The 22548-nt window shown below is 37.8% G+C and overlaps 1 protein-coding gene across 3 annotated transcripts in view; it reads left to right on the top strand.

The window, feature by feature from the left end:
• The window catches only part of LOC132109733 (piezo-type mechanosensitive ion channel component 1-like), a 131521-nt gene that overhangs the window by 89849 nt on the left and 19124 nt on the right, over positions 1–22548 (top strand). For 2 of the 3 annotated variants that reach the window (XM_059516054.1, XM_059516047.1), the window contains exons 8-22: positions 1631–1805; positions 2195–2299; positions 3778–3868; positions 3968–4062; positions 4748–5008; positions 8214–8319; positions 15384–15565; positions 15653–15801; positions 16114–16272; positions 17107–17213; positions 17343–17506; positions 17695–17871; positions 18685–18810; positions 19202–19402; positions 21095–21299. In XM_059516054.1, the coding sequence (XP_059372037.1) occupies positions 1631–1805; positions 2195–2299; positions 3778–3868; positions 3968–4062; positions 4748–5008; positions 8214–8319; positions 15384–15565; positions 15653–15801; positions 16114–16272; positions 17107–17213; positions 17343–17506; positions 17695–17871; positions 18685–18810; positions 19202–19402; positions 21095–21299 (2303 nt within the window). The remainder of the gene's footprint in view (positions 1–1630; positions 1806–2194; positions 2300–3777; positions 3869–3967; positions 4063–4747; positions 5009–8213; positions 8320–15383; positions 15566–15652; positions 15802–16113; positions 16273–17106; positions 17214–17342; positions 17507–17694; positions 17872–18684; positions 18811–19201; positions 19403–21094; positions 21300–22548) is intronic. The other variant, XM_059516062.1, reaches the window with a different exon arrangement.

Raw genomic sequence — 22548 nt, 5'->3', positions numbered from 1 at the left:
AATAAATCAGAGTTTGTGAGAGGAAAAAAATAGGCTATAAGAAAATATTTTACAACAAATCCTTTAAATTTAACAAATTTATCAGAACAAAACAATAATTAAAAATATATAATTCTAATGGATAAATATAATTGCAGTATATAATAATATAGGCTTAGTAATAAAACAAAAAAAACAAAATAATAATAATTTAAAGCTAAGCATAAGGTAAGGTTTGGCTTTCTCAATCGGGAGAAATCAAACGTTTCCATATTTGTGATGTTGCCCATTTGAAGCTTAACTATTATTCATGAGGTAAATAGGCTGTGTGCATTTCAGTATCGAGCAAAAAAAAAAATCATAATTAACAATGTCAAAGTGCTCAAGCCGAATGTCTGGTGAACGACTGCTGTTTCCAGTGAATATGTGCGCGAGGCACCAGCACGCTCAAACAGCTGAAACAAATAATACTTAATTTTTGGTCACACATAAGGCATAATTCAAAAATGCTGGTAGTTTAAAAAATCAAGAAAAATAATACTAATTATTGCTAAATGCTGGACCGTTCCCATTTCACTCTGCATATGGAACTTGAAGATTTTTTTAAACCAAGAATGAACCGAAATGAAAATGAAATTAAAACATTTAGCATATATATATATATATATATATATATATATATATATATATATATATATATATATATATATATATATATATAGGCCTTATATTTATTTACTGTTTAATAAAAATAGCATGCATATGATCCTTTGTGTTAAGGTCTTCTTTTAATTTTTGTTTAGTAGACTGTAGCCTAAGACTATCCTACATTTAAAAAATTAACAAATTGTAAAAAAAAATAGTTTTTTTTTTAAATGTTACAATGTTATATCATAATGTTATTGTTGTTTTACTTCCTTCTTTTATCTCATTTTACAGTTACATTCATTTCGCAATCCGTCCCTTTGCGCCACCTGGCGGTAGTTTCGTGAATGATTTTAACACGCGACTGAATTACAGTTGCGGCGGTACACGCGGCGGTAAGCCCCAGATAGGATGGCCACCTACTGTATATCATGGTTTTCAATGGATTTCAACATGGATAATAATAACAAATGTTTCTTGAGCACCAAGACAGCATATTAGAATGATTTCTGAAGGATCATGTGACTTCATGTAAAAACTGAAGACTGGAGTAATAATGCTGAAAATCAGCCTTACCATCACAGGGAATACATTATATTTAATATAGATAAGAAATTAAACATTGAAAAAATATTACATTATTACCATTTTTACTGTATTTTTTATCAAATAAATCCAAAAAAAAAATTGTGAGCATAAGACTTTCAAAAACAATATATATATATATATATATATATATATTCAAAGTGTTTGACCCATAGTGTACTGTATATATGAAGATGGCTCACACATATTGCTCAGAATGGGAAAAAGTGCAACATGCAATATGATGGCTTAAGTCCTGCCTTCTAAATAAAACAGCCAGTAACCAATTGGTGGTGGACTAACAACCAGAATTTCACAAAAACCTAAAGGCTGCATGTACTCACATTTTCTTCAGCAAATGGAGTTCCTGAAGTTTTAATTTGTTTTCATTTTTTATCTTTTATTTTATTTTTTGCTTTAGACTATTTGGCCTGAAGGATATAATAAAGCCTGGAAACTGTTCTTCTTTTGACATCACCCTCAACATGGAACATGACTGGCCAGTGTTCATCAATCCTGGCATTCTTCTCCTCTTGTACATCTCTGTGACTATTCTGCTGAAAATCAACAGTTACAGTCATGGCCACATGGACAAGGTGCTTTCACACATTTGTTTGTTCAGTTAAAGGGATGATTCTCCCAAAAATGACAATTCTGTCATCTTTACCTGAAATTGTTCACATCCTGTGAGTGAAAATAAGCAGAAAGTCCACGCTGTTTTTCAAACTGTGGAAGTAAGTGCATTATATTCGTATCTAAAGCAATTTAATGATTTTTATTTTTTGGCTGAACTATCCATTTTAAAAGCTCGTTGTACAGGATGTCATGTACAGTAAACCCAGACACATTACATTTGTACCCTCGTAAGCCACTGAATAACATTTGACTGTTGTTTGTGTACAATAATGGAGTTTGGGTAAGTTGGTGATATATTATCATTATGATATCATATATTAACTGATGTAATGTGTTTGTGTTTGTGGAGACCGATGAGGGTGGAGCAGTTGAAGCAGTACAGGGTGAGGCTGGAGAGGAAGTGGAGCTCAGGCAATGGGAGGCAAGGAGACATAGTAATGAAGATGACACTAAGGTAAGGCTTAAATCACTATGGTTACATTTGCCTACCGATATATTAGTTTAGACTACATAGTCTACCAGCTGAATTTTACTAACATAAGTATTTCATTTTGTTTACATGCTGAAACAAACATTCTTTACAAACTTTGCCTATGACTTCCTACCTACTCTACCTACAACACAAAACTGACCAACTTGAATTAAAAAGCTCAACATTTTTATTAAAACCAAGCAAATTTACTCATTTTTATTCCAAATCAAATGGGGGTACAGTATGTTATACTGCAGCGCTGCGTACAAAATAATAAAAATATGATAATAATAATAATGATAATAACATCCTAAAAAAGCTTCAACTCATGCTCATGTCTTCAACTCATTGTGCTTTCACATAGGATGTGTTTGCAGTCCACTACTGTTCCATGACTGTATACCACAAATATTTATGTATACCATAAAAATTTCAAATACAAATGTTGTTACTGCAAAATGCTTTTTCAGCATTGTGACTCTCTTTTTGCATAGTACAATAGTACAATCTTTCATATACATATTCACATTTAAATGCAATTAATATAACAACATATTATTCAATACACTTAACTTCTAGATTTATACATTAAGCTGCCCAAGCATTTGGCAAAATGTTTAAACACAGCCTATAGGCTACTTTTCTTAGGCTATCACAAACGTTTTAAATTAAAACCACTGACAGAAAAAGTCGCCTCTCGTGCCTTTTCTTTTGCATTTAAATCTTTACTACAAGCAATCCTGCAGGACATATAGAACTTTGTTTTTCTACCTCCACGAGTGCCATCTATTAAGTGGTCTTGTTTATATAAAAATGAATATTTCCTTAATTTAAACCTATCAAAAAGCCTTGTGTTGACTGTGATACACAGTAGACTTCAATTATATGCATTTATGGTGTATTTACTACATTTTCGTGCCAATGTATGTTAATTTTGAACAATACACTGTGACTTTAATTCCATACACATACAGTCAGATACAGTACATTGCTTAATGAAAAAGTCATCTGTTGATTTCAGTCAACACTGTGTGATTTTTACTATGTTAAAATGAAAATTCTGTCATAATTTCTTAATTCTGTTAATCATAATAGAAGATATTTTGAAGAATGTTGGTAATCAAAGAGTTTTGGTTCTATGCAATCTATTTTTTTTTCTATAAAATGGAAAACAATGGGGAACAAAACTGTTTGTTTACCAGCATTATTCAAAATATCTTCTATTATGTTCTATGGAAGAAAGTCATACAAGTTTTGGAATTATGCCTTGAGTGAACTATCACTTTAAGAGCATGGAATGTCTGTTCCTGTTGAATATTCTCACCACCTTTTACCTGATAACACATGATGTGGCATGAATATTTGATTAATTAAAGGAATAAAAATCAGATGAATTACTTATCAAAATAAGTGTCTGCCCTTGTGTGAAATTATTTATTTTATTTTTTTGTCTGGTTTAGCAAACGCTTCTCACCAAAGGAGAGTCACCGGTGTCTGAATCACAAATCTCTAAAGAACCTGTGACCAATGGTTCAAGTCAACATGACATAGGTAGGGCAATGTACATTGTGCATTTACACGTACAGAAGATACCAGTTCACCTTCAAGTCTATATGTGTGTTTCTGAGCTTGTGATGTTTGTTTGTGCAGGGCCCTGTGGAGAGGCTGCAGCCGATAATCCTCTTCGCCTGGTGGGACGAATGATCTTGCAACAAAGTTACATTTGTGCCCTTATAGCTATGATGGTAAAACAAATATTCTCTCTATCTGTAGATGTTAAGTCTTATGCTGATACACTGTCCAAATTTTTTTTTACTCCTGAATAATGACAGAGGAATAAAAAATAAAAAATGAAGAGTTGCAAAAAAAGTGCTTGCAATTATTACATATTTTTGAAGGCCAGCCCGGAAGTTAATATCATCCTAGTTTTACCTTTTTGATTACTGCAGAAAATAAGCTTTGTGACCAACAAATGTGTGTGACTGCAAGTTTTGTTCAGCATGATCATATAAAAAAATTAGCACGACTTTAACAGACCGAATGAATTTTGAAGTTTTTGAAGATTTGCCAGAAGTAAAAAGCTAAACGTAGGCTACAGTATAAACAAACTTTACCACAGTCACATGACTTCAACACCACCATCACTGAGCATCTGAGAACTCTCTCAGTCTTCATTAAAAATAAATAAATAAATAAAAATTCCCTGAAGGTTGAGTTAAATAGTTTGCAAGAGTGTGAGTAAAAACAGTGACTTCAGAACGATGGAAATTGAAGTGATCAAATGCTTACTAATTTTTGGGTTTTGGTCTACAAAATATGTTCAAAATATGTTCAAAATCATTTCCATTCCTTTCTATATCAAGACAATCTTCAAGAATATGTTTTTGATGTGTGTGATGAATGTGTATTTGTATTCTTGCCCCCCTGCAGGTGTGGAGTATAACATACCATAGTTGGCTGACATTTGTGCTCCTGCTGTGGTCGTGTGTTATCTGGATGCTGCGGGCACGTCAACGCTTTGCCACTCTTTGCTCTCCCTTTATCCTGCTGTATGGCTTAGCACTTTGCTGCCTGCAGTATGTGTGGGCCATGGACCTAGAAACGGAACTGCCCCAGCACATTGGCACCATGAGCCTGCACCAGCTGGGTTTGGACCGAGCACAGTACCCCTGTTTGCGCTTGGGAGCCATGGTGAGCACAGTGGAGCACTAGCAAATTTATTTATTTTATTATTATTATTTTTTTTTTAATGACTGCCATTATCATGTTATACAAGTTGATATTTAATAAGTTGCTGTTGATATTTATATTGAAAACTTTCTGGGTTCAATAGATCTTAGTTCAATCAAACATTTAGAGCATTTTCTACAGCATGAAAATTTCTTTTGGCCTTCCTTTTCTTTGAAAAAAAAAAGGATTACAGTGAGGAACTTACAGTAGAAGAGAATGGGGCCTATACGTAATCAATAAAGTTCTTAGTGGTTTAATTGTATAGCCATAAGACATAAACAATACAAGTTGTATACAATTTTGCACATCATATCCATAGCACTATTATAGCTAAAACTCTAAAATGACTTTGAAATTAAAATTATAAAAGTTTATGAAATTATAAAATTCTCACTGGTTCAGTAGTATAGCCACAAGACAAATAAACAATAAATGATATGAGTTTAAAGGGGACACTGCATCACACATGCAGTTTCCACCAATCTCATGTTAATCTTTAGTATTTAAAGAGTAGTATTGCATCCATCATATCGCCGAAGAATACAGATTTGTTTTTTTATAAAACAATCATCACCGAAATGCCGACAAATCTGCATAATTTGTTGAAATTGGCTGCTCTTGCTTCGGCTGATGTGCGCACACTCTTCTGGGAGAGTGCCCATACAAGGAATCCTGCCCTTTGCGATGTCATGAAGGCATAGAAATACTCTTTCATACTGTAAGTCCAACTTGTTTTTTAAAACTTTGGCAACTTTTATGATGAGAATCCAACTCTTTAACAGTGACTAAGTCAGAATGCATGAAATAGCATTAAACCTCCCCTTTAACATGATATAGTTTTAAAAATCCCGTAATCTTTTTTGTGTGAACTTGCATACAAGTTTTGCAATATAGTTTTCATGCCAACATGATACTTAGAACCCTAAAATGACTGTAAAACTGTTTAAAACAACTTTTTTTAATCTCAAACTTTCAACCGATCAGTTGTTGTGATTTAAGAAAATCATAAGCTTCACATTTCTGCATTTAAATCCTCCAAAAATGTTCCCCATTCAATTCCATTGTAAGTGCCTCAAACTTTTTTTATTTTCATTTAATTTAAGAAAACAAGGGAGAAGTTGATTTTTTTTGGTGGATAATCACCATTACACCTCAAAGGCTGTCAAGATTGACTTGAATTGTATTGAACCTAGTCTGTTCTTTTAAGTCAAGAGTTTTCCAGCCCTGGGGTGTATTCCAGAAAGCAGGGTTAACGTACCGTGAACTAAACCCTGAACTCTTGGATGATTAACCCCAAACCTTGCTTACTTGAGGTATGTGGTTCCAAAAACGCGTCCGGGAGTAATTCAACTCAGAGTATGTTCCTGATTAAGACTCAAGACATTCTCAACAGATGAATCGACAAGTCACTATAGAAATGGACGCTAAGAAAAAGCGTGCCAATCTATTTCTTTCTTCTTCTTTAGTTCATTAGTTGTTTACATGCTTAGTGCATAGCGCCACCTAATTGATGGCTGTGCAATCATTTTTATTTTATTTTTTTCATTTAATCTTTAATCGTTGAGAATGTGAATTATATTGTTTGTTTTATGCTAATTATATATTACGTTATATCAGATATGTATTTTGATTTAGAATTTCGACATTATAGAAAATGCTGATCCATTTGTGAGATAATATAAAATGTAATAAATAAAATAAATAAATATATATAAGTTAAACATTACCTTGTCATAGTGTTTTATAATTTATGCAGATAACTCTTATATATGCCAATAAAAGAAATAATCATATTAGAATAATATTACCTTATTTATTACTTATATTAGCTCTTCCTCATTAACATATCAAATATATATATATATATTTATATACAGTACAGACCAAAAGTTTGGACACACCTTCTCATTCAAAGAGTTTTCTTTATTTTCATGACTATGAAAATTGTAGATTCACACTGAAAGCATCAAAACTATGAATTAACACATGTGGAATTATATATGGAATTATATACATAACAAAAAAGTGTGAAACAACTGAAAATATGTCATATTGTAGGTTCTTCAAAGTAGCCACCTTTTGCTTTGATTACTGCTTTGCACACTCTTGGCATTCTCTTGATGAGCTTCAAGAGGTAGTCACCTGAAATGGTCTTCCAGCAGTCTTGAAGGAGTTCCCCGAGAGATGCTTAGCACTTGTTGGCCCTTTTGCCTTCTGTCTGCGGTCCAGCTCACCCCTAAACCATCTCGATTGGGTTCAGGTCCGGTGACTGTGGAGGCCAGGTCATCTGGCGCAGCAGCCCATCACTCTCCTTCTTGGTCAAATAGCCCTTGATGCCTTCAGTGTAACTCTACACTTTTCATAGTCATGAAAATAAAAAAAACCATTTTGAATGAGAAGGTGTGTCCAAACTTTTGGTCTGTACTGTATATATATAAAGAGTTCAGATGTAAAAGCCTCTAAATGCCATCTGAAATTTTCATCAAAAATTAGGATTTTTTTCAGGCTCGTATATTTATGTTCAGTTATTTCACTTTATATATATATATATAATAGGCTATATTACATATTGTAATATTATATAATGTTGTGCGCTATCCGTCACGCCCACGCCCACTGTGAACTAACCCTGGAACATAACCTGCTCCGGAGCAGTTTAAGTTCAGAGAGTGAGTTGCCATGACTACTAACATACCCTGAAAGTTACCTCCGTTTTTGTAAACGAAAGTTGAGGTTATCCGCTTACTTACTCTTAAACATACCCGGGTATGTCACTTAACCTGCTTTCTGGAATACCCCCATGTTCCTGAAGGCACACCAACAGTACACATTTTCAAAATCTTCTTACTCAAACACACCTAATTCAACTAATTAGCTTCTTAGTGGCAACTCCAAAACTTGAAATGGATGGGTCAGAAAAGGTAGAATGTGTTTTGTTGGTTTTCTTTATAAAATTCAAAATTTAAATGGTTTTATGTATTGAGATACAGATGGCTGCAATAAACCTTGAATATTGTGAAATATAGGAAAACTTGTACTCACTTGCTACATCTTTAGACAATCCAACCATACGTAAACTACATGATCAGTCATAATTCTCATGATGTTTCATAATACACTGAGAAAAGTGTAAATATTGCTTCACTCTTTTTCTCTTTGTTCTCAGCTGCTGTTTACCTTGACATTTTGGCTTTTACTGAGACAGTCGGTAAAGGACATGTTCAGCAGGAAGAAGAGAGTGACTGCACCATTGCAGGAGGTAACCACTGGAGGTGAGCGAGAGCAACAGGATCTCAATAGATAATTGCATTTGCTGTTGCGCCATTTTGCTGATAGATCAAATACAGAGAGAACAGAAAGTGATGGTGGGGCGTGGGTCAAAACATCACAGGGACCGGACTCAAACTCAAATCTACCACATGAAAATCTTCCTAATGAATGTTGTTCAGTTGCTTTGAAGCAATGTATTTTGTTTAAAGCGCTATATAAATAAAGGTGACATTGACATGAACACCCTGCCATTTGTCTGGAACAAGAGTACTAACCACAAAGCCATGACATAAAAGAAAAAAGATTCATTTCTGATTCATTCAGGAAGTTAAGGAAAGTAAATCATTAATCACTGTCTATTAATCATCATTTTCAAAGCATTCGTAATTCCCTGTCTGCTCCACCTTGTCTTTTCTTCCCATTTCTTTCACTCAACACTCAACAGTGTATTAAAAAAGAACTAGGCTTGCTGCTGAAATGTTTAGGCGTGACAACAGAGTAGTGGATACAAGTGCAAGGCTTTATTATGGATTATTATGCGCAGAGTTGGGAACCACCAGGGTGGAACCGACAGATCTGAAGACCACCAGGATGGGATAAGTGGAGCCAAAGACCACCAGATTATAGATGACCACCACAGCAGAGCAGATGGATTTGAAGATTCCTACGGTGAAGCAGATGACCGCTGCAAAGCAGATCTAACTGTAACAAAAAGCACAGAGAGGTTAACAGCGGCCTATGTGGCCGTAACAGGATAGGCAGAGCATTCATTACTGCCTACTTTGACCATGACAGAACAGTCATAGAGTTCCCAGACGGTTTCTGCGACTGGGCCGAGACAGGATACAAGTTTAAGGATGACCTCCATGGGCGGTACAGGACAGGATGAGAATTCAGGGGTAGCCCTTTTGACTGTGACAGGACAGGCTGGAAGTTTACTGAAGGTTTCATTGACTGTGACAGGACAAACTAATGGTTCAGAAACAGCCTTCCAAGCCCTAATGGGACAGGCAAAGAGCTCAGAACCGACCTCCTTGGACATGACGGTAATCAGAGAGCTCAGGATCAGCCTTATTGACTGAAGCAGAGCAACAAAAAAGTTCAGGAAAGGGCTACTTGAACAGAATAGGACAGTCACAGAGTTCAGAATTGATCCCCTTGGTCAGAACCGGACAGATGGAGAGTTCAGTAATGGCCTTCTTAGCCTTAACAGAACAGACAGAAGTTTCATAAACAGCCCTCTTAGCCATAACAGGACATGCAGAGTGTTCACAGATCGCCTCTATAGCCGTGACAGGGTAAACTGAGTGTTCAGGAATGGCCTGTTTGACCGGGACGGGGCGCTGAGCGAGGGTGGGTTTTTCCACTGGGTACAGTACCAGGCACCTGGTACTTTTTTTAGTTAGTGGACCATACCATTACCAAAATTTGATGCGTAAAGTCTGCTGATCACAGATTGGCCAGAGAGTATTGTCAGTACCTGTGTCACTGAACTTCTGATACAAACACAAAAGATCCGCTAGATTTAAATCAGCTCAGCCCGCGAAGGATGTTTTGACAATTGTTTTGAACAAGCGCAGTTTTTTAACAACCAAATTGCCATTGTCTGTTGTGGAAATACAGATGTTCCTCTCATTGATAGCAGAGCTGCGGATCCAGTGAGAGCTTAATAGGGCAATGCGGAATGAAAAGTTTTTTCTAGTAGTCGCAGCAGTCCACTCTAAAGCAATACTAAACTGCAGTGGAAACGCAAACCTTGCAGAGCCGTGCCATACTATACTGAGCCGTGCCTAGCAGAGTCGTACCATGCTCTGGAATAGCACAATTAGAGACCGTAAGAGGGAAGGCTGAGAGTTCATGATTGGCTTCTAGGGCTGAGACTGGTTTGACAGGGCTCGAGGGAGAGTGCTGCTATGGTCTCGAAAGGTGTTGGAGTGAATATTTCCACTGTGAAAGGTTCTGCAACAGAAATTGCCACTTTAGAGAAAACTGGAATGGACTCAGGGACAGGAAAGGGCTCTGGGACTGGAGCAGACATTGGATGGTGCTCTGGAGAAGTGGAAAATGGAGGGCACTCTGGAGGAACAAACTCTGGAATGGATTCTGGAGTGGGCTCTGGACTAGGAGCAAACTCTGTAGCGGATTCAGGGAGTAAGGGACTAGAGCTGGATTCAGGGACTAGAGCTGGATCCCGGCTGATCCTGGGCTGGAGCCTGCACTGGACTCTGGTCTAGAACAGATAGCCTGTCTGGGTTAAACTTGAGGTTAGGAGACTCCTCTGGGCTAGACTTGGGATCAGATTCAGGGTTTAGGGAGGCTCTGGAAGACTAGCTTAGATGTAATGAGGCTCTGGAAGACCAATTGAGATGTGACAAAGCTCTGGAAGACCAGCTGAGTCCTGATAAGGCTCTGGAAGATCAGCTGAGACATGACAAGGCTGTGGAAGATCAGTTGAGATGTGATGAGACTCTGGGACAGCAGCCATGATGGGATGAGATTCTGGAACTACAGCCATTTCGTGGAAGGTCTCCTGGTTGGCAGCCATTTTGTGAACAGTCTCTGGGTTTGTAGCTGTGACGAGTGGGGCGGGGCCGAGGGACATGGGAGCGAGGCCGGGGGAGTGATTGGAGATGAACTACACCTGTTCGTCCCACCGGTCTCGAGGCCCATGGAGGAGATGGAAGGATATAAAACTGGAGCGACGACAGTGAAGGACGAGAGAGGACCAGGCCTGGGCTTTTAGTTGTGTTTTGGTTTTTATTTTATGCGCACCAGTCGTCCGTGAGGGGCTGGTGCGCTGTTTTGTGTTTATTTTGTTATTAAAATGTTTTTGATTGTCCGCCGGTTCCCGCCTCCTTCTTCCGGATGAATATGAAGGTTGATATCGTTACAGTGGTGCCGAAACCCGGGAGAAGGAGGGACGCGCTGCTGAAGATCCCTCGCCGCTGTGGTGAATCCACGGTGCCATCGAGCTGGCGAGGAGTGTGCCGCCATGGACGCTCGAGGCGGTGGACTGGAGCGAGTTGCCGGGGACGGGCGAGCTCGCTGCCGGCCGCCCACGATGTGGAGAGACGGCTGCCGTCCGTGAGGGAGCGGAGGAGTCGGCGCCGTTCGCCAGGTGGCCGGAGCCTGCTGCCATCCGCCGGAACGGGGAGGAGCAGGGAACGGGGGACTCCTGCCGGCTGCCCAAAACCGGAGGAGCCGTCGTCGTCCACCGGGCGGCGGAGGAGTGTCGTGCCGTCCGCCGAGGGCCGTCCAGTGCCACCGCCAGGCACCGCGGAGGAGATCACCCAGCTGGTGGAGGGCCGAGCAGCGGTGCGTCTGGGAACCGGAATTTTTTTTTTTTTTTTTCCTCTCTCCCCTCTCTCGTCTCTGTCGCTCCTCCTTCCATCTCCTTTTCTCTCGCCTCGCCTGTCCTGCCCCCAGGTTCCCGCAGGTCCCCGGGAGCCGCCCCCCCGGAGGGAGGGGGGGGGGGGGGGAGTAGAGCGCAGTCTCGGGAGTACCCCCCGGCCTGCGAGGGGCGATGGGGGTATGTGACGAGTGGGGCGGGGCCGAGGGACATGGGAGCGAGGCCGGGGGAGTGATTGGAGATGAACTACACCTGTTCGTCCCACCGGTCTCGAGGCCCATGGAGGAGATGGAAGGATATAAAACTGGAGCGACGACAGTGAAGGACGAGAGAGGACCAGGCCTGGGCTTTTAGTTGTGTTTTGGTTTTTATTTATGCGCACCAGTCGTCCGTGAGGGGCTGGTGCGCTGTTTTGTGTTTATTTTGTTATTAAAATGTTTTTGATTGTCCGCCGGTTCCCGCCTCCTTCTTCCGGATGAATATGAAGGTTGATATCGTTACAGTAGCCAACTAATCAAAAGTCTCTGGGGTGGTGGCCATCTTGCAAACAGTTTCTGGGATGGCATCTATTTTACGAGACGTTACTGTGTTGGAAGCCATCTTATGACAAGTCTCTGGAATGGTGCTACATTCCTCCTCCATGATACCCACAGTGAGTGCAGAGCCACTCAATTGAAGTGCCAAAACAATGTATTGTTCTAAAGTGCAATATGGATCATGAAGTGGCATCAAAGTGCTAAGCGGCTCAGAAAGCCCTCTATGAGAAATATCATCAAGCTTATCTCATTTAAATGAGCCACATGTGCCAGTTCAATAAAATCCACAACATTGTCTTCAACTGAACGTGTACCTTGGCGAAGACCCATTATCTCCACTGCTGGCTGGACTGGAAACCCTCAATAAAGCCACTGGATCCGGGTATGGTTGATAATTCTGTAAAGTTTAGGTATGACAACAGAGTAGTGGATCCAAGTGCAAGGCTTTATTATGAAGAGAATAATCAGAACAGGCAGGGTCACCAACAAACAGAAATATAAAAGGCACAGGCAAAAGAGTAATCCACAGAACAAGCAATGGTCAGGACAGGCACCAAAACAATTGTGAAAACAAGATAAATCCAAGATCCAAAAACCACAAAGGCCAGGCAAAGCAAGACAAGAAAAGGAAAACACTGAAACACTATCAGGAAACCGGAAACTAGAAAGGAAAATTCAATCATCAGCGACGTGAGAGTGTGTATGCACAATTATTATAGTTGTGTGGCTGATGAGGTGATGAGATTGAGAAGAGAGGTGACTTCAATTAATGAGTACTGATGAGTCTGGGCAAAGTCTGGAATCGAGTGCCCACTTAGCTCACGGGTACTCCAGCTAGAAACTGTGACAGCTGCAGTAGTCTTTGTTACCGGTATTACCTGGTGTTCGGCTGTACACCAAATATATTACTTGCCCACTGTGGTACCGCCCCCACCATGATTTTGCTTTTTAATGAAATATCAGTTTAGTTCATTGTAAATTGAAAGCATCTGCTCTGCTCCATACAGCATGTGTAGGGATGGGACGGTATGAAAATTTAATATCACGATTATAGTGACTAAAATTATCACGATTATCAATATTATCACGGTTTTGTTGAAATGAGATGAAAGTGTTCAAAAATAGTTGATGCTCACACTGAAAACATTTCAGCAGGTTTTATATTTAATAATCAACAAACAACTAATAAAACAAGCAACTCTATGCACTTAATTTAAAGAAAGATTAAATTCTGTGGCATTTCCTTCCTTACAATGAAAAGTGTAGAAGCATAGAAAAGCATAGAAAAGTCACTGACTCTGCATTCCTTCTCGAAAAAAAACAAAAAAAACATTGTGCGCTGCGCTTGCGTCAGACTGTTGCTGGCTGGACATGATTTAATAGTGAGTTATTAAAACCGCGATAATCAAACACGGTTTTAATGATAATTCATTTTTAAACGATATAACTAACCTTCAGCACATTTTATCACGGTTATCAATAAAACCGGTTATCGTCCCATCCCTAAGCATGTGCCACAGAAGTTATGTTTCACTAAGTGTGTGAAGAAAGTAAAGGCTGGATTATACTCAAAGCGCATCTAGAATACTGAGGTAACGATGGCAGATGATTTGGTTTTCAAGTGAAATGCAAAAATAAAGTAAGGCCACTTCTTAAACCAGATTAACTTGTTGGTTTTCTTGGCAAAAACATTAACTGTCTCTGACAGCCAATTGAGTCTTAATTTTCTTTTTGTTGTAATTTTTAAAAGCCTGTTGATTTTTGCGGTTTAACTGACATTACACTACATTTTCAGAGGATTTTTTATTTATTTGATTCCACAGTGTTTGCAAAACTTTGTGATTTACTAGTCAATAATATAATACAGCATGTGGTAAAAGCCATGCCTCATCTTATTTGTTTTTGTTAATAAACATTGTAATATTTAAGTTTATATAAGTTTAGCATTGTACTGTTTTATTTCTAGTTGTTTTTTTATTAAGAAAAATAATGAATCCAGCTTTCAAGCAGTCACAATCACACACTGGACCGCCCATGATTTCCACCAGAGGGCACTCCACCCTGACTTTTACCATTCACCCAGGAATCCTTTTCCCACAATATTTTGTCCAGACTTATCTGCACTCATCACCAGTTCACAGCGGCTTTTTACATTAGAAAGACTATAAAGGATCCAATCAGTCATAACCGCATCTGTTTTTTGTTTTTTTTTGCCTTTAGCTTACCTGTGTTCTCCTGTTTGCCTTGTTCTTTGTTTCTTTACCTTGCCATGTCATGCCTTGTTTTTACCCTGGACTGTTTCCTTGTTATTGATTGTTTGCTGCCTGCCCTGACCATTGCCTGCATATTGGATTACTCTTGTGTCTGTTCCTTGGATTGTACTGTTTTGCCGATGTGTGACCATGCCTCTCTGACTACACTTCTGATAAAGCCTTGCATGTGGATCCTCTACTCTGTCATCATGACTCCTATGCTACACAAGCATTCGTATTAGTCTTATAAAGTGAAAGGTGAAAAGATTATATTTTCTTGTAAAACGTGATGCCGTGATGCCAAGAAAGCAAAAGTGTCCAAAGCCCTGCCTTTTTGTCATAAGTATACCAGATGAAATTTTTTCTCACTGTGCCATCCCTAAAAAATAACATTGTTGTAAAAAAAAAAGTGTGTATATATATATATATATATATATATATATATATATATATATATATATATATATATATATATATATATTGCAATATGTTTTACAAAAGAAACTTTTTAATCCTGCAACATTTCTTTTTTCAGTGAATTCAAATTCATTTCAAATGCATTTGCTTAAAGGAATAGTTTACGCAAAAATGTCTTTTGAATTTATGAATTTATTCATGCTTATGGCAATCAAAACTATGAAAATCAAAATGTATAGAAATCAAAAAGAGAAAATTTAAAGATAGTTTACGCTGCTCTTTTCCAAAAAAAGGGCACAAAAAATAGGAGACTGAGACAAAAAGAAAATATATATATATATATATAACTACTATAAAATTTGGCTATTATAAACAAAGTCATCTGAGTAACAAACATTTTTTGCCTTTCTACCATGCAAATGAGTGGTTGAACAGACATTTTGTTTTAGGGTTTCACATTTCACTACAGATAGTGAAGTTTGAGAGTCTTTCTCTCTCTCACTCTCTTTCAGAGAACACAGGTCGAAATGAGTCGATTTTGAAGGTGTTGGGTGGGCTGGTGATGAGTCTGTACGCTAAGTACTGGATCTACGTGTGTGGAGGCATGTTCATCATGGTCAGCTTTGCAGGGAAGTTGGTAGCCTACAAGATCGTCTACATGCTGTTATTTCTGCTCTGCCTGTGTCTGTATCAGGTAGAGTTTTACCAGCCCACATATAAAATGTAATTTTCTCCACTAAATTTAGTCATAAAATTGAATGAAAATCTTCTCTGTTTTTAGGTGTACTATTCTCTGTGGAGGAGGTTGCTAAAGGCCTTCTGGTGGATGGTGGTGGCCTACACCATGGTGGTGCTCATTGCTATTTACACCTTTCAGTTTGAGGATTTTCCAGGCTACTGGGGAAACTTCACTGGATTCACAGAAGATCAGTATGTCCCCTGGTTTACTATAATTTGCAAGTGTTTCGGAAGAAGTATGAAAGGAATGTTCTTAATGTCATTCCAAACTCATGTTCATTTATGTCTTTGTGGAACACAAAAGAATAAGTTTATCTGAAAGTTCCTGTTGCTCTTTTCAACACAATAAAAGTAAATAAGTGGCCTATAAGCTCCAAAAGAGGGGAAAAAAGATTCAAAAGACTAATCACACACAATTGTGTTCAATGATACCATATGGGTTTGGAACGGTGTTTGGGTAAGTACATTTTTTTGTGATGATTACATGTGATTCTCCATCTTTAGGTTGGCTGACATGGGACTGGAGACATTTAAACTATCTGAGCTCTTCAGCAGTATCCTGATCCCAGGCTTCTTCCTGTTGGCCTGTATTCTACAGCTTCACTACTTCCATAAGCCCTTCATGAAGATCACAGATCTGGAGAATGTTACTCCCATCCACAGGCATGGACATTACCTCTGAACAAATGCATACAGATGGTGGACAGCCTAATTGGGCTTTACCGACGCGTGTAACTGTAATTCAGTCGCGTGTTAAAATCATTCACGAAACTACCGCCAGGTGGCGCAAAGGGACGGATTGCGAAATGAATGTAATTGTAAAATGAGATAAAAGAAAGAAGTAAAACAACAATAACATTATTATATAACATTGTAACATGTAAAAAAAACATAAAAAATGTACTTTGTTAATTTCAAAATGTAGGATAGTCTTAGGCTACAGTCTACTAAACAAAAGTTAAAAGACCTTTACACAAAGGATCATATGCATGCTATTTTTATTAAACAGTTAATAAATATAAGGCCTATGTGTATATATTTATTTATTTATATATATATATATATATATATATATATATATATATATATATATATATATATATATATATATATATATATATATATATATTTATTTCTATATATATATATATATATATATATAAATGTTTTCATTTCGGTTCATTCTTGGTTTAAATAAAAAATCTTCAGGTTCCATATGCAGAGCAAAATGGGAACGGTCCAGCATTTAGTAATAATTACTATAGAAAATGTATTTAAAAAATGATAAATCTTTATTTTGATGCAAAAATGTGTCTTTTGCAGATTTAAAAAAAAAAAATTTAATCTGATGCATTCCCAGGAGGTTATTTAAATTTCTCCATTTAGTCATGTGAGATAATATGACTAGTGATTTTTCTTTTCTGTTGAATTATTATTATTATTTAGTTATTTATTTTGTATAATTACTAACAGTGCTGTTGTTGATTTCCCCCACAGGAAGAGAGGTATAGAGAATCCGGATTTGGTTCGTTCCACAGAGGAAGTACGATTTGAGGAGGAAAATCTCATTACAGAGCAAGGTGATGATCCATCAGAGGTTGACGGTGAGAGTAATAAATGCTTCTATTCTGGTGTAGCTCATTGAAATAATTTTATACTTAATACTGGCCAATATCCATATGATCCTCAACATACACCCCTAATTTTTGTGTCTGTTCTTTCTTTGTTTTCAGAAGCAATACCCAGCAAGTGGGCACTGGTGATGGACAGACTACTGGTGCTATCTAGGAAATTCTCGGACACCTTGACCCACATCCAGAGTTTCATTTGGAGAGTATTGGAGCTGCACATCGTTAAAATTGTGGCTTTTTTTGTCGTCTGGGTGGCACTATTAGAGGTCTGCATATGGCATCATTTAGGACATTTCATTGTGTCGGTTTCATAACCTGTAGTTATGTAGTTTCTCTGCACACCAAATAAACAGCCATCTTCTATTGCCTATCTAGTTATAAGGTGATAATGTGTCAGTGTATCACACTTCATTTGCCTTGTATTTACTTTCTTGTTTTCCCACTTCATTCATAGCCAACTGCAATGAACTCGGTCCTGGTTGTGCTGTGGAGTTTTGCCATGCCTTACGGCCGTTTCAGAGCGATGGCCTCCTGTCTCTCCACCATCTGGGTTTGTGTCATCATCGTCTGCAAGATGCTGTACCAGCTCAGTGTCGTCAACCCTGCGGAGTACTCCAACAACTGCACCATGGTGAGACAGGACACCTAAACACGCATGCTTACAAACACACTTGCTTGTATGACTTTAACAAAACCTGAACTCATTTATTTTTTGCCATATGGGACTACACATGGAACTACTCAGAACACCATATTATTATTCTTTTTCACCATATTATTATTTCTTGCTTTTTTCATGACTTTTGCATGAAAAAGCACTCTCATTTACTTCATAAAATATAAAAATCTTGTTTACACTTACCAAAGTAGTTTTAAACCCATTCATGCACCAAGTACGCAGTTCCTCCCACACGTGTACCAAGATTAATAACGGCAACATCGTCTCGCTCAGGATTTGTGTGATAGTTACGTATCAGCACCCTGCCGGTTTAATAAACTTAGCACTAATTAAACAAATACCCTCAAGCGTGGATGAAGTTAATGTGTTTAGTCTTGCGTTTTATGGATGTTTGGGATTTGGGATCTCAGGTGATTTACAAACACTACGGCTATTCCTCCGGTTCGATGCTTAAAAGGCTTGTGTTTATCGCCAAATAAATGGCTAAACTTTCCTCTTCAGAATAGTTAGTCTATTGTGCTGACAGGATTTTGCCTTGCAGCCTAAAAGATGTCTAGCAGACTTGAAATGTCCCTTGTGTTTCTCGCCAGTTTGTTTCTTTCCATTCCGTAATTGTGAAGTGTCTTGAACAGATTGAGCATGATGTAGCAAACAAGATATTATGTCGGTACATTTCACTTTCAGTGAGGACAGGAAAATAACTTCAAAATGAAAACTTGCTGGCTTAGGCCACATTGTTTAAGTCTTTTTTTCTCTGTATTGTAGCCAATGGTCAATGAGACCAGTCTAGAACTGGATGAAGTTCTGAACTCCACGCTATATAAAGCACCTGTGGACCCAGCCAACTGGTTTGGTGTTAGGAAAGATACTACTGTCCTCGGTTACACAAAGGTGAGATTGTTTTTCACCTTTCACATGAACAAAATAAAAGATACTTACTATGTTTGACCTGCAAGTATCTCCACATATGGCATATTTTTATTTATTTATTTAGGCATTTTTATACATTATGCTCAAGTCAGAAATGTCACAATTTTGTAAGTGAAATCTCAATCTCTAAATTGTTAGTTTACCTTAATTTTAAAGATAATAACTGGACACCACTTGCTAAACTTAACATGCAAGCTCATGATGTCAAATGACAACAATGTTGTACACTACAGTTTGAGAAAGTAGTATTTTGTGTACTTTGTAGTATTGTATACTACATAAAGCCTGTGAACCTGGAGATGAGTTAAGGTTTTAGTAAAATGCACACTAGCTCTGTGTTCTGTTCTGTTAGGATCATCTGCTGGTCCTGATGCTGCTTGTGTTTGAGGCAACAGTGTACCGGCACCAGATTCATCACTACAGACAAAAGCAGTGCTCACCTCCCCCAATTCCAGTCATCTTTCCCCAGGCCACCCGTGACACGCTGGACAAAGGTCTCCTCCACTGCATCAAATACCTGCTCAACTACAGCTTCTACAAGTTTGGCCTTGAAGTATGACATCGACCTAAACCAAAAACATCATAAATGCATGCTATTGGAAATTCTCCAATATTTTCCATAAGAATCATGTGAAATCCATCCTTAAGGATCATTGTGCATTACAGTAATGAGAAATTGTGTGTGTATACAGTGTGTGTGTGTATATATATATATATATATATATATATATATATATATACACACACACACACAAAGTGGGTATAAAAAAGTCACATTTTGTATCAAAATAATCACATTTTGTTTCTTTTCAGCCTGAAATGAAGACTGACACAGTTTTTGTTTTATCCAGCTGTATTCACTCAGTGCAGCTTATAACATACAAGTGAATATACCAACACCAATATTTCAAAAAATAAAAATAAAAAATCAATCAATGACTTGAAAAAAAGGATCACCCCCCTTCTTAGCTAACCACCTTCTTAATGCCACACAAAGCCAGCTGTGGTCATTTTGATTAGATCAACATGAAAAGAGCTTTACTAGAGAATTTCAGTCCTTGGTAGTGCAACTGAAGCAAACAATCCACCATGGGTGACAAGACACTGTCAGAAGATCTCCAGGATAAAGTTGTGGACAGGCACAAGTTACGAGATGGATACCAAGGAGGACACTGGTCAGAGAGAGTCTACCAAGAGGCCTACAGCAACTCTGAAGCAGTTGTAGGAATTTTTGACACAGAGTGGTCATTGTGTGCATGTGAAAACAATATCACAAATTATCCACAAACGTGGCTTGTATGGGAGGGATGCAAGAGAAAAGCCACTCCTTGAGAAAGACCACATGCAGTCACAACTGAGCTTGAAGATTCTGAGGCAGATAAGACTAAAATTTGATTATTTGGCCTCAAGACCAAATTATATGTCTGGCACAAATCCAATACAGCTCATGATCCAAATAACACCATTCCTCCAGTAAACCATGGAGTTGGTAATATCCTGTTATGGGGTGTTTCTCTGCAGCAGGGACTGGAACACTTATCAGGAAAAATGGATGGGGCAAAATACCGTCAAATTCTTGAGGAAAATCTGCTGCCCTCTGCCAGAAAGGTGTGAATGGGGAGAAGGTTTAACTTCCAACAAATGACCCAAAGCAAAACTGACCACACAGTGGTTGAAGAAGAAAAAAGGTGAATGTCCTTGCATTGCCTAGTCATAAACACCATTGAAAATCTGTGAAATGATTTGAAGAGTGCAGTCCACAAGCGGTCACCATCAAATTGAATAGAACTTGAGCAGTTATGCAAAGAAGAGTGGACAAATATTTTGTCAAGTCTAGATTTGCAAAGTTAGTATAGACGTATCCCAACAAACTAAAGACTGTAATTAAAGCAAAAGATGGTTCTACAATATACTGACAGTGATTCTAACTCAGTGATTTTCTTTTTCTTTTCTTTTTTTCTTCTTTTTTATTATTTATTTATTTTTGACATGTTGACGATATATATTTCACTTGGATGTTAATATAGCTGGATGAAACAAAAACTGTCTCCATCTTCATTTCAGCCTGCAAAGCAAAAAAATGAGATTTTTGTTTTAAAGGGGAGTGATTCTTTTCTGTACCCACTGTATATGCATGTTGATGCAAATTTCAGTATTCATACGTCAAACCATTTCTCAATATCACTTTCTATCAAAGTACAAATATTAAATATAATGATAACTTGTGCATCACTTTCACCTCTAGATCTGCTTCCTCATGACTATGAATGTAATTGGCCAGCGAATGAACTTCCTGGTTATTATCCACGGCTGTTGGTTGGTAGCCATCATGGTGCAGCGGCGCAGAGCAGCCATTGCTAAGATCTGGTCAAAATACTGCTTGTTTCTGGTTGTCTTCATGATATACCAATATGTTTTGTGTGTGGGCATCCCTCCCGCACTCTGTATAGGTGAGTCTACCACTCTATTCAAAACAATAGCGATGTCTGGCTGAATATTAATATTGCCATAACAATTTAACACCAATCATTTTTGCTTAACGTTAAAGGAATGTGTGGGTTCCACAGCCTTGTTTTGTTTGGACATTCACACAAGTAGGGTTCTTGTTAAAAAAAAAAAAGGTTCAACATCTGGCAATGAAATGGAACAGAACACAAGACCCTTGAGATGCATTTTTAAAAGATTAACCGTTTTTAACAGCCAAGCTAGTTTTTAGCTGGTTGGGCTGTGAGTCTCTAAATCTGCTCTGCTTAGTGAGTATCCAAAACCCCTGTAACTAGATTTAATTAACAAATAATTAATAACAAATTCTCAAACTATTATACAGTTTTTTCAACCTTATCCTGGTGTACAAACTGTACTCTCATGTGAGGTACTATATAGCAAATCTCAACCTCTTGATTGTTATATCATCGGAAAGTGGGACTATATTAACTCTATGTAAAGTTTGAGTATATGTTATATCCAATCTTTGCATGCATACAGTACGCTTACATAAAGAGATAAATCACAAATGCCTGAATTTTCTAACTATAACTAATTAAAAATCTAACTATATAGTTACCCAGCTCTTTATTAAAAAATTGGGTACACTAGCATATCTAACTTTATCCACATTCAAACATAGTATACTCGCATAGGATGATATATTCTATATATAGCATATGCCAACTGTTTGTAGCATTTTCACTCTGCTAAATAGGACTATAAGGCATTAAGATATTAAGATGCTATTAATATTAACATTCTATGGTTATATTAACTAGCTATGGTGTGTAACAGCAAAACACTGCAATATCTACAGACAGCTGTCTGATGCCTGTGACCAAGAATTACCACAGATTACCGTATTTTCCGCACTATAAAGTGCACCGGATTATAAGGAGCACCTTCAATGAATGGCCTATTTTAGAACTGTTTTCATATATATGGCGCACCGGATTATAAGGCGCATAGAATACAAGATACTGCAGTCAGACGTTTGACTGGGTTTGCGTTATGCATCCACTAGATGGAGCTGTGCTAAAGGGAATGTCAACAAAACCTTGATCCATATATAAGGCGCTCCGGATTATAAGGCACACTGTCGTTTTTTGAGAAAATTAAGGGCTTTTAAGTGCTCCTTATAGTGCAGAAAATACGGTACATGCTTTCTATGCTGCTTAGTATTAATACAAGTTTTCTCTGTAAGTGACCAGA

This window comes from Carassius carassius, chromosome 2 (genome assembly GCF_963082965.1).
Source record: "Carassius carassius chromosome 2, fCarCar2.1, whole genome shotgun sequence".
Classification (NCBI taxonomy): Eukaryota; Metazoa; Chordata; class Actinopteri; order Cypriniformes; family Cyprinidae; genus Carassius; species Carassius carassius.
Note: the sequence above shows the minus strand (reverse complement) of the source record. Positions and strands in the feature narration are given on the sequence as shown.